The 16,549-nt window shown below is 41.6% G+C and overlaps 1 protein-coding gene across 6 annotated transcripts in view; it reads left to right on the top strand.

Moving 5' to 3' along the window:
* Positions 1–8,531: 8,531 nt before the first annotated feature.
* LOC118230388 (SH3-containing GRB2-like protein 3-interacting protein 1) overlaps positions 8,532–16,549 on the top strand; it is a 39,882-nt gene continuing 31,864 nt past the window's right edge. For 3 of the 6 annotated variants that reach the window (XM_035423370.1, XM_035423369.1, XM_035423371.1), the window contains exon 1: positions 8,533–9,083. In XM_035423370.1, coding sequence (XP_035279261.1) covers positions 9,074–9,083 — 10 coding nt within the window. In that variant the 5' untranslated portion in view covers positions 8,533–9,073. Of the gene's footprint in view, positions 9,084–16,549 lie in introns of all 6 variants that reach the window. The other 3 variants (XM_035423372.1, XM_035423373.1, XM_035423368.1) reach the window with 2 other exon arrangements.

The following is a 16,549-nucleotide window of genomic DNA, read 5'->3' on the forward strand; positions in this document are numbered from 1 at the left end:
TTCTACCTCTGTAACAGGATTATGGTTGCCTCGCATCACAGCTTGGATAGCTTTCTGAGTGGGGGACGTCCAGTTGTGTCTTGTCCTTTCATCTCCCCATCTGGCAAATAGGCATTGATTTCTCTGCCGATTTTGTACATAATCATTTGCATCACACCAATGAGCAATTTTAGTTTTGAAGCCACACAAAAATACTTAATACCAAGTTTGTTTGTCTGTCTCATAGGGTGGGATCTCTGCATTAAATGATATAGACCTGCTTTCCTTTGCACGCTGGATCATCGCAACCTAGCAGTAGCAGTCCAAGATTAGTCTCTCAACAGTTTGAGACAAATAGCCCAGATCCAAGATGAAATTAATGTGCAAAATCTCTCTAATGCAAGTTATACAGATACTATACTTTTCAAAATTCTGAAGCAGTGGTGTGAAGTCTTCTCCAAGAAAGCTTGGCAATGTGGGTGCAAGCTATTGTTCTAATCCAATATTACAACACCTGGGGATGGTACTGAAGCCTGCAGCACATAAGCCCTTCTCTGATGAGACTGAATGTCCCTGATCTAAAGAAGACCAAGTTAGTTTTTACCTGGCTTAGTTACATTACATTACATTACATTTATTTGGCAGACGCTTTGATCCAAAGTGAAGGTTGAAGGTCGTTGGAACAATTACAAAAATACAGGTCTGGTGAGGTACAATACTCATTATGCAACACTTATCCATAGCCATCCAAGTCCGGTTCACAGAGTGAGCGTAGGCTAGGTCAGAATGTATTCCTGAAGTATTGTGTGAAATCTTTGTGGGATGAAACTCAGTATTGCTAAAGCCTGCTGATACGCTTTGTTTGAGATGTCTGATTGTGGTAAATGGTCTAAACGGAATGCAAAAAGCAGGCATGGACAAGATGGATTCAGGTGAACAAGTAAAAATAGAATCTATCAATCTGCAGATGGTGCAAGGGGGAAAAAAACAGAAAACACAACAAACAACCAGGCTCCACAACCAGGCTCCAATCCAATCCGACTCAACTATTCACAAGAAATTGTCTCAACACACAAGAGCACATAACTGATCTCCCCAGCTCTCATCAGCCACCTGGACATAATTTACAAAAAAATAAAAAGAAAAACAAGTTCATTTTCCCTCAGCTCTTTTATAGGTGTTTTTCTCTGCCCCTCCCGTGGGGACAACCAATTTAACTTTTCCCAGTGTTCTTCATGATAGTGTGTGGTATCCTTAAAATCAGTTCTCTCTTCACATATCTAATGAGCCCACATTAGGACCAATTTGCCAATAATAGTATGCACTTATGCCATTCTTTACGCAACATACGGTCACTATATTGCATCTATGTTATCCCCTCAATTTGATTGGAGCGTGTCCCATCTACAGTATATCTGTGAACGTGTGCCGCGCGATCCTTTTACCGATGCACAGATACCCCTGCACACCCACGCCCATACACAATGCGTTGTAAGTATTTTTTAATTACATTTCACTTGTCTTAAAACATTTAACATTATTATTAATTAACATGATTAGTAATTAGTAAACATAATTAACATCCTTAGTATTACAAAGTATATTAATGTACATGTGCACCTGTACATAGCCATACAATAGATACCGACTTCTACAACGCCGTTAAAATGTAAAATATCAGAATTCGTTCCGGTTCCGAAAACAAACCCCGCGTTTTTCCCCGCTGCGTGAACACACGTAGCAGAATTTTAGCTCCGTCACAATGATGTTTTGGATTGTTTGAAAGCTTGAAGTGCAATGTTGTTATCTTGTCTGTTAATCTGTTTTTACCATACACACAGGTGAAACATAAGGGTTTCATTTTTTTTCATCAACAGCTATTTGGAATAAAGAGCAGATTACTTCAGACAAGGCTTGGTACAAAGTTAAAGTTACATGAAACAAAGTTGAACATTTTTCTGCAATTATAAAATTGCAATGGTATATAAAATTGTATAGTTAAAATATTTTTTTGTCTATTTGGGATTTAAACTGAACATGACACATGCAAAGGTTTCAGCACCCTGTGAGGTGGGGAGTGATGCTTCCTTTGACAGTTCCTATAGCCAACTTAGACTTTTTGTTCATGCTTTTGAGGTTTTTCCCTCTCTTCCCTGCAGAAATTTCCACCTCAGAAATATTCATAGGTAATTGATGAGAGTGGAGTAAACCTTGTACCCAGGAGTAACTGCTTTGTTCACTGCTCTGCAGGGCCCTTTATCAAATAGATTAGGAGATACAGTTCTGCTTGTGCTTCCACTCCGTGTCCTCACAATCCATTAACAGGCAGCCCCTCCCTCTTCTTTCACCCGGGCTATCTTCCCCCGGCCCCACCCTGTGAAGTGTACGCTTACTTTGAGGTGGGGGAGCCAATCAGATGGCAGCGTCTGCAAAGCCCCGGCCGATGAAGGATGATGATTGCAGTGTTTATTGTGATTTGGCATTCTGGAGCAAAAACCAAATTCCTCTCTGTACGATGGCGGGTGATAAGCGTCCCGTACGCAGCAGCAGGGCCTACGTGCCGTTTGGAGAGTAAAGACGGTGCTCGTGCTGGGTGGGGTGGGGAGGGGAGTGTCGGGGACTGGGGTGTGCATTATTTTCTGTCTGTTTGGCCGGTTATTTATAGAGGCTTTTACGGTAATAACAGGCTACACCCCAGAGGGCTTCTGGTCAGGTTCAGCCGTGTCCAGTGGCCTCGTTTTTAGTTGCCAGCAAACGGTCCACGGCAGGCTTCAGTACCCGCCGTGGCTAGGCCTCAGTGCGGTGATGGCGGATTGGAAAAGGCAGGAAATCTCTCCCTGCAGAGTTAAAAGTGCGCTCATTACACGCAATCTCACTGATGTGGGGAGGATTTTACAAGAGGGTACGTGGGTGAGGGGGGGAGTGGGTGGTGGTTTGTGGATGGAATTTCACATGTAATAAAGACCCCAAATTAGAACTGGGTCTTTGATCATTGGAATGAGTTAAGAGTTCCACGTTTTCAGCTCCACTTGGACTGCATTATAATTCCTAATAATTGTGTAGGTTAAAGAAATCTCCCCACTGTGGCTTTTGGAGACCATTTGGCTATATATATATATATATATATATATATATATATATAAATATGGCTTTGTCCCAAACGTTATGGAGCTTACTGTATATTGTATGCCTATTGAATGCTGATATGTCACATTAACATTCACCTATAGCCAGTTGGCTATTACACCAGAACTGTGAACAAAGCTAATCAATGGATTAGTTTGGAGAAAGAGTTTATTACACAATATGATACTTTCTTTGCAAATAAATGTTCCAGAAAATCACCACTCATTTCTCACAGAAAAAGTCTGTTGTCAAATATTGATTAAGACCTGGGAAAACAGTTACCTTCAAGGTATAAATCCAAAGTAGTTTGCATGTAGATTATTCTTTCACCTTATCTAACATATTTTTATTGAATAATTTTGAAATTCCAAACAGTTTAGTACCTCCGGATTACCCTGAATTTTAAATAATTATTCACATACATATACTGTTCTTTTAACAATCCATTTCTACCCTCATTATAGAAACAACCATAGCAGAATTATAACCAGCAGACAATGTAAGGTCAGCTACAATTATTGACTGTGTTTCCTTCCAAAGAGCACATTTTTGTAGTAGCCTCAGAAGTTGAATTTAGAAGTCTCCACTCATCATTTGTCACTCTTTTGTGTAAACCTTTTGGTCTGATTGTTCTTGTAAGTGTGGAATTTCAGATCAACTAACTGTAAAACAAATGCTAAAGTGTTTTAATGTAAAAGAACGACAGTGGCAACTTTGGCAATACTCGCAGTTCGTGGCATAATAATAAAACCCAACTGCTTGCAGTATTTCCACAGTATGTTGTATGATAAAAATTTGGCATTTCCTGTTTAACAACTGCAATGTACCCACATCCATGCAAGCTCAATTACGGTATGTGCCTGTGCATGTAAATCAAATCCAATTGCACCCTCTGTTGGGCAAAATGGAGGAATTCCAGTGGGAATCACAAAAATCCTAGATACGGTACTGCATATATCCATTAACAGTGTATCCAATTTTCCGGCCTCTTCTATGCTGAACGGCAAATGAGGTAAATTAAAACAATTGTACAAACAAATGTACTGAAAAGCTATGCCTGTTATTTTTATGACCTGCCAGCACAATTCATTATTTTGAAAAGGAATCATTTGTATAGCTGACAATACTCATGTTTAAGCATTGAGCACAGTTATTTGATTTTAATATTGTTTATATTTTCCAGGATTTTTTAGTTTGGCTTTACCCTTGAAAGTTTGAAATAATGGATTTAGACAAAGACCTAAAAGAACTACTTTGATATCAGTAAAGGCCTGTCACTGTAGTATAAAGCTTATATGTGTTGCTAATGCAACGACTTCACCAATATATTGGGAAATTATTTTTTTCTTCTGTTCTTTATCCAATATCTTTTGTTTTTTTTTTTAAGACCAACGCAGATAAATGGCTTCCAGACACGCAAATACTAATTTTTCATACAAAAAATACCCAAGATATACAGTATAAGGCAAGCATATGATACAACCAGTTGTACAAAGGTTATCGCAACGCGAACCTTTCTGCTACATTTGGAGGGTGCCTAAGACTGGACAGAGGAAATGGCTCTTGCATTTCTGTGCATGTTTGCCATATACAATATGACCACTGTGTCATGTAACTTTCCCAGGTAGAAAGCTGCCATTGTACCCTTGAGCAAGGGACTTCGGCTGAATTGCATCAGTATATATCCAGCTGGGTAAATTGACACTATATGAAAATGCTAAATGTGCACGTTGTTCTGTATAAGATCACCTGCTAAATGTCTGTAATGTATTTGTGGTGTTTGTCAGATTGGAAGGTTGTAGGAGCAATACCCCTTGCACACTGGCAAGAGATCTACACTGATGTCCTTAGGTTTAAGTATGACTTGGTTCTCTGGCTTGGTTGAGTGGCTCATCACTAACCACTTGGTCTACCGAGGATATGATATGTTGAAAGTTTGCGAGTAATCATTTAGGATGTCTTAAAGATGGCTTAAAGAATCTATGGCTCCGTAAGGCTCGGTGGAACAAAACTTCCCAGATTGACCAGAGATTTCTTTGGTGCATTAGTGTACAAAACTTCTTAGCTAAGTTTTCTTTTTGCAGAAATTGTACACAAATTGAAAAGTTATTATATTAAACATACTTGCTTGTATTATGTGATGGTCTGCACATATTTGCCACACTTAGTATTCAATTTCCTTAATTTTGAATTATTAATTTGAAAAACAAGCCTCAAAGTTAAATGTTTTCTGTTTATTTGTTTGACTAAACAAAATAAGCTTCATAAAAGAGCAAAGTTCATATGGTGCATTTCCAATGGTGGTGTAATGCTATTCTGGAGGTAATCTCAACTGCAATGTCTGCGTGGTATTATTACATTTGGCCACAAGGGGTCAATCTTGTTGCAACAAATGTGACTACTCTTTACGTGTACTTCATGATTCACCATAGGCAAAGGTACATTACCAGGCCATTTTTCTTCTTCCTGCAAAATATCCAAAACCCAGAATCACTGTAGCATTTGTCAATAACATTTGTAGCAAATAGAACTTCCGTTGGCTGCTCAAATCAGTCAGCAGTTGATCACAATACACAAGCCAGAGTGCTAAATGCAACAACCTTAGGGTTTAATATTTAAGCTATTACCTCAGAATGAGCGAGGGAAAGGATGTTTCGGCCTAGCTTCAGTCAATCTCTGTCTAAGGGGTCCTCAAACTTTGCCTCCCCAACCACGTTGCAAAAAAATATTATCTGAATTTCTAAAATATTTCTAGATGTAATAAATTGCACATTTTTAGCTTTAATAGAAAATAAACAATGCACGATCCACTTGGCCTTGGAAGTGTGATCACTATAATGTATTACATATGTTGTACTAAGCCCATCTCATTTAGATGGTACATGATGGTCTACACTTTGTACATTGCAGCCTGCCGTCTTGATTGAGATGGGGGTCCTCAACCACTCGGTGGTCATTTCGGGACCACTTGCTCTTGCCCACAGAATCATTTACAGATGGTTTTAGCTGTTTAAGCTCTAACACACTGCAGTGTTTGATTGGCGTGAAATTGAGGTTTAAACCCCTGCTACAGTTACTGCATTTCATCCAAGAAGGCTGGCTGTGTAGTCAGTCCAAAAGCATTGCTGCTGTTTTACTCTTTTAACGGCTTTCTATTTTTTTTTTTTAGTTTCTGCTCATATTTCAAGCATCAGGATGCCTGTCTCTGCAGCACCGTTCTAGCTGTGTTTACACTGTCACATGCATTAAAGGGATTCATCTTTCAGCAAGGCTACGCTGCATGCAATGCGGCTGTGTGTGAACAGCACGTGTTATGCCTGTTTCAGGTGTCGTGGAAGTACTCACAAAAAATGGAAATAGATGAGGTCATGTACACCAGAACTGCAGTACTTGCAGTGCAGACGAAGCACTTAGTGCAGTACTGCAGTGTAGTTTTACCCCCCCCGGGGTCTGTTTTGTTTTGGCTTGCCGTGTGTAAAACTTAAGTGGTTATACACATACCTTTTTCTCTAAAATGTTGAGTATGTCTAATGTAGCGTAACACATTTGTGCCGTTTTATCACTCCGTGTGCCCCTTTTCCCTCCTGCACTAGTGGAGAACTTACAACAGCAGCTATTTGAAAGCAGCTGAATGAGAAACCTTTTCATTTTAATATTGTACTGGCAGAAAACAAGGATACAACTCAGGCCATCGTAAAAAAAAAAAATCCATTTAGATATCTGGTGTTATGGAGGGGGTGGGGTGATTTTGAAAATGAACACAACAAATCCAAGAAGTGAATGCAATCAGCCATAGCTTGTGAACTTGAAATATAGTAGGCTGAACTCACTGTTTATTATTATTATTATTATTATTATTATTATTATTATTATTATTATTATTATTATTATGTGTGCATGTATGCACTACAATATCACAAAATAGAAATATAAGAAAATAAGTAAATGAAGTACATGTACTGTATAATGATGAAAAATACAAAAAAATACATTGGAATTAAATATGAGATAATGAAGTAATACAAAGAATAACTAAAGAATCTTTAACTCACCTTTGATATTGTGCCAAGGCTCTCCCATCACATCTTTTTATGGACTATCGATTAAAGCTTTAATCAGTAATCAATTAAAGCTATTTAATTAATTTAAAAACATTATTTAACCAGGTTGTAACTTGATATCACTGGTATCCAAAAAGAGAAAGCAGAATCAATAATCAATGTTTACACACTATGCAGGAAGGTACATGACAATACATCTATAAACTATAAATAATGATGAATACAATCTTAAGCAGTAAAATTCCATGCTGCAAAGAGTGAGTATAGTGTCTTGGTTCTCTCGGTGAATTCTAATCCTCCATCTCAAATGAATAGTGTTCATCATTAATTAATTATGATTTTCTCTCCATATCTGAATTTGTATTCTGAGCCAAGATGCAGCATTACTGTAAAACATATCTCATTGATCATTTTATTGATGAGTACATTAGGCTAATCACATTAGAAATTTTCATATTTAAATTTAGAAAAATTCTCTGTCACCTTCATTTAGGTATGTTCTTTCTCTCCCTCATTGTCTTCAATAATTTCTCTCTACTGTCTCTCTTGCTCCCATCCCTCTCTTCCTCCCTCCTGTAATCCCTCTCTTTCTGTCATTTTTGCAGCAGACGCGCAATGAAATCCTCTCCCCCTTGATATGTTAGGTTTTTGTGGAATTTCCCACCATGGCTCGAGTGCAACTGATTTTTACCCCAAGGGCAGGCAGAGAGAGGTACTGGAATATGGGCTGTCAGTTGAGCTCCACACTCAGAGACACGCATGCAAACACATATATAAACACAAAGAAGAGCATACACACAGATACAGTCCACACATACTTGTACGTATACAGGAAGACACAGGCACACACATGCACACACACACACACACGCACGCACGCGCACACACACACACACAGTAGAGCACTGGCCAGTCAGCCTGCAGTTCACAGGTCATTGCCAGTGTTGGAGTGAATGAAGGACCCAGGGAAGCTTCAGTATAAAACGGTCTAATAATATGTAGGACTGGAGCAGCAGCAGCAGCAGCACGGTACAGGGGGGAAACACACCCACTCTCTGCCCCCATCCCTGTGCATCTCTGTCCCCTTTCCTGTACCAGCCACCACCCCTCCTCCCACTTCATCCCATATGGACTGGGCTACACCCACCTTTTTTGGCTGCGCAGTTATCCAGGCGGTGAGGCAATAGATAATCTCATTCATCCCCTCTCCCATCGGGGGCCAAAGCACCACTGGGCTGCAAACAGCAGATGCTCTCCAGGTTACGTGATCTATCAGAGCACGGAGGGGAGGGGCCTGTGTGTATCAGCGTGTGTCAGCTTGTGTTTGTGGGTGAACGGGGAGGGGGGCAGTTGTCTAGTACTCTGGAGGGCTGTGGTGTTAGGAGATACAGGCTGAAATCAGAAGTCATGTGACGAAGCGGAGAGTCTCTGTGATTGGCTCAGGCGGCGTATGACATCTGCATGCATCACCTCCCTCCTCTTTCTTGCTCTCATCTCTCTCTCTCGCTCTCGCTCTCTTTCACTCTCCGTCTCTCTCCCTCTCTCTCTCTCTTTCTCTCCTCTTTGCTTCTTTCCCCCTCGCAGCATCCTTCAGTCATGGTGGAGGTTATCATTGTGCTTGCCTTCCTGGACTAAAACTACAGCTCGGCCTCATTCGCGCTGTCGCGCAGCCTTCTCCTACCTCTGCTAGCAGCAGCACCGGACGTGTGTGTGTGTGTGAGTGAGGGCGTGCGTGCCTGCGTACGTTTGTGTGCCTCGGTGTTTTGGGGAGGGCCAAGGTCGATGTTCAGTGCCTGCGAGACGCATGCCGAGCTCCATCTCAGCAGCACCTCGTTGCTAGGGTCTTTCGTTACCCCCGGCTACTGTTTCCAGGCTCCTTGGAGATTGAGGAATGCAAATCTGCAACCATGATGGAAGGTAAGCTGTTCTCTCCTCCCTCCCCCCTTCTCTCTCTCTCTCTCTCTTCTTTCTCCCTCCCATCTCACTGGTTTCCCATGCTATCAGCGACACACCTATTAGGAGCACAAGAATTCCTGTGACTTGCATGTCATCCTCTGGAAACAGGCAGTGCTCCTAAATAGCCTGTGTATGTAAACACAATTGCGCAGCTAATTTGTTCTCTATTGCCCCCAACCCCCCCTCACCCATCCACCCACCCCATCTTGGAGGATTATCTCAATTTACTGTGCGGCTACGCCGATGTCCGAGCTGGATGAGTTTCCACGGCGATGGGGCGTGGGTGAGGAGGCAGCTGTGTGGCGGTGGCGGCCGCTGTTGCCGGGGCCATTTTCCAGAGGTGCTTGTGTGCGTGTCTGGCGGGGGGATCAGACGGCCGCTCTGGCGGAAATGGACGGCGCACGCCGCTCTGTGCCGCGGCCCTCTCCGAGCGGCAGGGAGGAGAGGCAGCCTGTCAGATGCAAATGAGCAGCATTTCATTCGGTGAAACAGAGCTGCAGCTCGAGTCCAGCGTGCTGCCAGCGCTGAAGGGGAGGGCTTGCATGTCTTCTGCATGTGGGAACGTTCAGCTCGCTGGTCTTACTCAGTTTTCCGTGATTTCATAATGGCTGACATCACCGGTTTATAGTTTTCTTTGTAATATCCTGGTTGTGGTATGCTAGGGTTATGTTTAGTAAAGCATATCGTGACTCTGTGATCAATGGCCGGGTTGTATGAATAATGCACTTACTCATCTGTACTGGGTACAGTCAAGGGTGTCACTGACTACACTGATTTAATGATTTTTTGACTCTAGTCTTTTTTTTTACTGTCAAAACAAATGCTACCATTTGTCATCTCTGCCATTGGATCTGAAATAAAAAGCTGTGTGATTGTGTTTAGAATTCCCTGTATCATTGAAGTATAAGGAAAAAGGGAAATTCATACTGTGTGGATATGTATAGCAGATAACATGATTGCACTGACAGTAACAGTGTATAGTTTATCTAGTAAAAGAAGTTGAAGGTGGCAAAATCCGTGCTGAATCAGACAGAGTGAGGCCTTGGTCTCTGTTCTTCTGACTGACTTCATGCTCATGTGGAGTATATTACTGGAAGGTCCTAGGTCACTGGCTGTAGGGAAAGGGTCTTAAATTGAGCGGAGCTTCAAGGATGAGCATTGGCGGGCGAACCAGCAGAGAATTGCTGTGTTTCAAGTTTCGGGTGGTGTGTGGGTCCCCGTCGGCTGGCTTCTTCCCCAAGTCTCCTCACGTTGGGCGCTGTGGGAAGGAGTTCGGGAAACAGCCTGGTGGCCACCCGCCAAACTCCCTCTACTGTCTGACAGGCTGGGCCACGCCCTGGAGGGTATAACTGACTGATAGACAGAAGGAGTAATTGAGAGATACAGTCGTAGTGCCAGGGAACTTCACAGACGGACAGACGAACATACAGAGTGATGGCAGAGATGCTAGTGTGAACAGTGATCATTACATAGTCAATCAGAGGGCCACGTAGGTCCTGTCTGTTTGAAGGACAGTAGCAAGACAAAGGGATTTAGTTGGAGGGTCCAGGCTGTGAGCTGGCCTCTTAGTGGCTGCTGGTTTTCTGCAATTATCTCCTCTAGGACACCTCCCGTGTTATTTACAGAGGCCTCTAATGCAGGGGTTCCAAGATTTTTCAGGCTGTGACCCACTTAAATGAAAGAATACATTTTCTTTGACCCACCCAACTTTAGCTTAATGTATTTGCTGATATGTCAGCTGCATTTGCACTGTTACAACTGCAGTGCTTTGGTGGTGTGAATGGTGTATTTGGAAAGTATACTCAGTAAATCATTTTGGCCATGTATAGCGTAATGTGGCAGCTCACCTAAATCCGTACCATGATGAGCAGAGTCGCTACTCTACAGTGCTTATCAGGAGGCACAGTTACAGATCAAACTATACGCAGGTTACACAGAAAGCCACATGTTTGCATTATTGTTACTCATACATTAAAAGGTCTGCTTAGAGGGTACTTGGAGGATACAAACAACATTATTTACTGATGGTCCTTTTTCATTTCCCCAGTTATGCATCTTTTAGTATGTTTTTTTCCTCAAAATTCACAATTGGCAAGGAAGCATTAACTGACATTATAAAATGGATAGTTCTGGTCCTGGAATTTGATTGGTCAATACATTGCTCCAGCTGTGATATATTACACAATATAGTAACAGCTATGATGCGACACACCTGTTCATCTTACTGTGTGTAATATCACTGCGCACATTTAACGAGAGATTGGACTATTGACAGTAGCTAACATTAATAGCTCGACAAGTTTTAACATTAAGTGAGCCACATTTCGGAAAACCCGCAATAAAATATATGGTGCAGCAAACCAGGACAATAATATGGACAGTTACTTCAATTTTAATACAAAAACACAGTTATACAGCTGTCCGCAGATGACATCAAAATGTAGCATTACTTCCAAAACTTATGGTCTGTTGTTTGTGCCAAAAAAGTCCTCTGCTTTGTACATTCACCACTTATGTAAATTAAAACATCCAGATCAATATATCCTATGCAAAAGTGAAGTTAGCTAGTTAGCTGTTTCTTTTTTAACAGCAAAGTGATTGATGAGTTAGAAAGTTGTAGGCTTCTTGTCAAGTTGGCATAACCAGGTATGTGAGTGTGTAATGTAATGTTGCTACTGTATAATTCAGGAGAAGTGACGTTAGTATGCAAAAATGAGTAAGCAGGCATTTTAGCTAGCTAGCATTAGTTAATATTATCTTCCCTCTGCTTTCAATCGCCAGTCAAAAGTTAGATGATAATGTTAGGCTCCATGTCCAGGGAGTGATCTGAAAATGTTTCCTATAAGCTTATGTTAACTCTATGTAGAAAGCAGTCACTAACGTAGCTTAGTGTTAGCTAGATAGCTACTGTAAACACCCACTGAAACGCACAGTGAATGCTAGCATTGTTGTGTTGCTTGGCAACCATTCAGTGATGTTGTTATAGAACAATATTGCTTGGAGGTAGAATGTTATTGTATGTTTTATTAATAAATGATGAATAAATTGAATTGAACATTGGTGTCTTTTTTATTTGGCTATAATGTTAATGATATTACCACCATTTAAAAAAAAAAAACCAATAAGGCACTTTATGCCATGCTACATTGTGAATATATTCACCGCTTAAAGGGGTTCCTAACATGACTTTTAGCCATGACTGTCTATATTCACAATTTAGCATGGCTTCTTGTGCCTTATTGCTTAATTAGATATCATTACAGAGACACTGTCACAGTGTCTTCTTGACAGTGTCTCCATAAAAAGCGCTATACAAATAAAGTTTAATTATTTTTCAGATTAACATTAGCAAATGTCACTGAATTTGTCATTCAGGAGGGAAGGCTAGGGTTTCCAGACTGAGAAATCCTGTACATGTTTACAGTGTGCACTGTGCAATGGTATGGTGTCATCTCTAACATTTGTTTCTGTGCATATGTTATGCAATATTAATAACTTGCTAAGCATGAATATTGCATCAAAACCTAGGGTTACCTACCTATGGTAGCCAGTGAGATATGCCTGCTCCTGATCACAGAGTAGACATTAGACTTCTGCTTACTGCGTGACAACAGCATGTGGTAGCATAATGAAAGGTTTACAGCACAGTATGCACCATGTCTGATGATCTGATCAGTGGTCATGTGATCCAGACTCTAAAGAGGACGTCAATTGTGATTGCTACCACAGGCAATAATTCCAGTTTGGCCACAGCACTGAATGACAGTTTTGCATTTAATCTGGTTGACAATCTGGTTTCTGCATTGAGTATGGGTTCGGTTGCCGTGGCAACATGCAGTGCAGAGGATCTATAGCACGGAACGGGGTAGTGGCTGTGCTGGCTCAGCAGTGGGCATGACTGGGGGCGAGTCTCTGCTGGCACGGTCAGGACAGATCTGAGCCCAAATGCTCTTGGCTCCAGGCCCTCTGGTCAAACGGGGGTGGGGGGGAGGGGGGTGATTTAATCTCAGACCCTGCAGGGAGTCTGGGCCTTGAGGCGTGTTGTCTCATCCCAGGATGGTCATTTTTCAAGCTGCCCAAAATCAACCCCACCCCCCTGACCCCTGTGATGACGAAACTATGTCAGCCTCTCGCCCATATCTCCCTAGGCTGATCAGCACACCACTTGGAACTATACGTTGGTTAGGCTCAGTGTCTGTGTGAATGGTCCCAGCTGGTGTTTTCAAACTGAGTCTTTCTGCTTACTTTGTCCAAACTAATCCTGATAGTGTCCTGTTTGTGGTAACATGAAGCATCTCAGGTGCCTGTTTTTTTGGCCTTCTGTTTAATTGATGCTTTGACTTTATCTGTTTCTCATCCACACTGTTTGTTGGTAGTTGGGGCTAGCTGTGGTCTAGGAGTCTGGGTGCTTTTTCATTCTGTGGTGCAGATCTATTATCCTCTGTGGATGGCTTGTTAACCTTATGGTCTCCTGATAGATCAACCGATAAAGTGTACACAGTTTAGCTGTCACCCTGGTACTAAAGAGAGTCAATGGCAGGGGGGCAGGCAAATAATACCTCTTACCACAAGTTTAATACAACAGCTGAGATGGAGAAGAAGAGACTGTTTCACCAGTTAAACTGGGGAATGATTAAGTGTCCTAACGCATAGAACGGGGGTACCAGGGAACCTTCTGCCCACCTAAACTTTGTGGTAAGTGCTATTGAATGTTAAATGACCTCAGCCAGTTAAAATCTTGATTTAACCACTGATTCCGTTGACTAACCAGATGGTCAGCTCTCATGTTCCTTCTGTCCTGCATATCTTTTTATGACAGGAGGTTCTGCTTGGTAACAAATCTTTAACATCCTATGTTACAATACAGAACATCATTTTTCACAGTATTGCTCTTGTTTACACTGCTTCAAGTGTGTTCATAAGATTTGAAAATTTGGCTTCAACTGTTCAGTGTTAAGAATAGCAAGCTGACTTGGTAGAATCTGTAGTTTAATGTCTCAACCAAGATATGGCATCTACTGCAGTAGTGTCCTCATAATTGTACAGGGACATAGGTTTTTCTGACTGGCCTTGAGAGAAGGATGTCCCTTAACAATTAAATAATTTAACTATTATTAGCTTATCAACATGGCTTGATGTAGCAATTTAGTTTTTCCAGAAGATCTCATTTCTGAGAGGTAAACAAACCCAGCCCTACTTAGCTTCAATTATCAAGAAGAAGAATATCACAGGGTGGTGTAGCTACAAGCATACTGAAAGGGTATGCGGTGTTTGCAGATCACTCGCAACCAAGGGCACTGGGATGTAAAAAAAAATAGTATTGTCTTGTGAGAGGGAACTATTGGTATGGAGGTGAGGAGGGTGGTTGGGCATGGCCACTCATTTTACCCCAGGAGTGGTGATCAGGCTCACATCAGCCCCAGAGAGAGCAGGTGCAGCCAGCAGCGGCATGTGGCTCTAGGAACGCATGAGTCAGCCAAGCTGTGGGTGGTATCAGCTTCAAGGTGCATCATGGGGAGGAAAACAGAGACGGTAGTGTAGTTCTGTGATCCCCGTTGAATGATCAATCCAGTAGCTGACCCGTATCTTATGTCTTTCCAATTATAGCTCACATGCTGGTTAACTCATCTGTCCAGTGTGAATGAGCAAGTGGCATTCATGTCAGGCTAACCGTTATTGTAGTAGATTTATACAATTTTTGCATTTGAGACATATTTGTTTTCTGAATAGTCTGTACAGTCTCAGTATCAGAACAGCTCTAAGCCTTCCGGGTGGCCAAATCAAACTAAAGTGCTGGTCTGTAACACAGGTCAAATCCTGACTGTGCCTGACTGCCACTGCTAACTAATGTCGGGAGTCCCATGGAGCAAGACACAATTACTGGGAGGGAAGTAAAATACAAATTAGGAATAAAAATTATCGTGTGATGTGTATAGCTTTGGCAGGGTATATTTTAAACAGAATTTAATGATAGATTATGGCAATAATGTGTCGTATACTGTACTCAATATTTGGGATGTAGGCTCAACAGAATCTTTGGAGTTTCCTGCAGCAGCTTTGTTTGCTAAGATATTCCGGACTGTGAAACCAGCTTTTAATTCTAATGCCGTCAGAATTAGAGGTTGGGATCACTGAGGGCTTTAGCAATGGCTAAATCACAGGTCTCTCACAAAGGCTTAGCATCTGGAGCTTTGCTGTTCACGCTTCCTGTCTGATCTGTAACTCATAAACACATTTCACTGGTATACGGTGAATCTTATACCAGTTCCTGATATATCCAGTTTCTTATACCTTGTAAAACTCAAGGAGATTATGACCAGACTACTGCTAATATTGCATGTCCCTGCCTTCATTGGGGTGGACTGTGCTTCCATTCATTTAGGGATTAGGCAACAGACAGACATGCGTGTAGATTTTTCTAATTACCGAGTACCTTAATGCTAGATATAGTTGACATCCAGGGCAGACGAGAGAAAGAGAGAGAGAGAGAGAGAGAGAGCTAGATTTTGATATTAAACGTTCCAGCCCTTCCCCTTAGCTCTCCCTCCAATGCCCCGCCATTTAAACTCATGCATGTGTGCTGCCTGTTACCTATTGCTGGTTGAATTCAGAAAAGTGCCTTCTCCCCCGGTGCAGAAGATTGGCAGTTTTTACAAACACCTTGCTCATGGGAACAGCTCACAGCCTGTGGTCACTGCAGCCTTTCCAAAAAGGCCACACGTGACAGACACCTAGGCTCCACAGGAAATAGTGACCAGCCCTCCTGGGTTTCCCTGCACATGTCTGCCAGGCACTGTTTCCAAGGAAGTATTGATCATGAGAAGAAGAATCTTGAAAAACCTGCGTGTCTCACTCTCTCCATTCCACGAATGCCCTCCTCCCATCTCAGTATCAGTGGTCACGTTCTTTGAGCTAATTTTCTTTTGGTGTCTGACATTTGTGTTGTTTGTTGATAGTAATATTTACACAGCCAGTGGTAGCATTGCGAGATTCAAAGAGAGAGCACTTAATTTGAATGAAAAGATGAAAATGAGATGCCATGCTCTAGCTAGCTTGTGCAACATGAGTAAATTAAAACTGAAATCACTCATAGGTTTTTAAAATATTTATTAGTCTGTGTGGCAAAAAATTGTTTTGATCAGAATGCCAAAACACTATTTATATCTTATTTCATCCTGCTAATCTGTTACGTGTCATAATAAAATTATGATCATTTATTGCGTTATTACTGAGTAAGCATATCATGGAAAAATAGTTATTTTTATCAGAAGGCAATTGAAGTAGTGGAAAATGCAGATTTTGAAATGTCCTGCGTTCCAAAGACGCAGCATTCCATGAGCTAGTGTGACCACTGGATGTGTTGTTAAAACAAGGATGCACATTTCCCTTGTGATACCTGTAAACCATGCAGCATATGCTCATGATGG

This window comes from Anguilla anguilla, chromosome 6 (genome assembly GCF_013347855.1).
Source record: "Anguilla anguilla isolate fAngAng1 chromosome 6, fAngAng1.pri, whole genome shotgun sequence".
Lineage (NCBI taxonomy): Eukaryota > Metazoa > Chordata > Actinopteri > Anguilliformes > Anguillidae > Anguilla > Anguilla anguilla.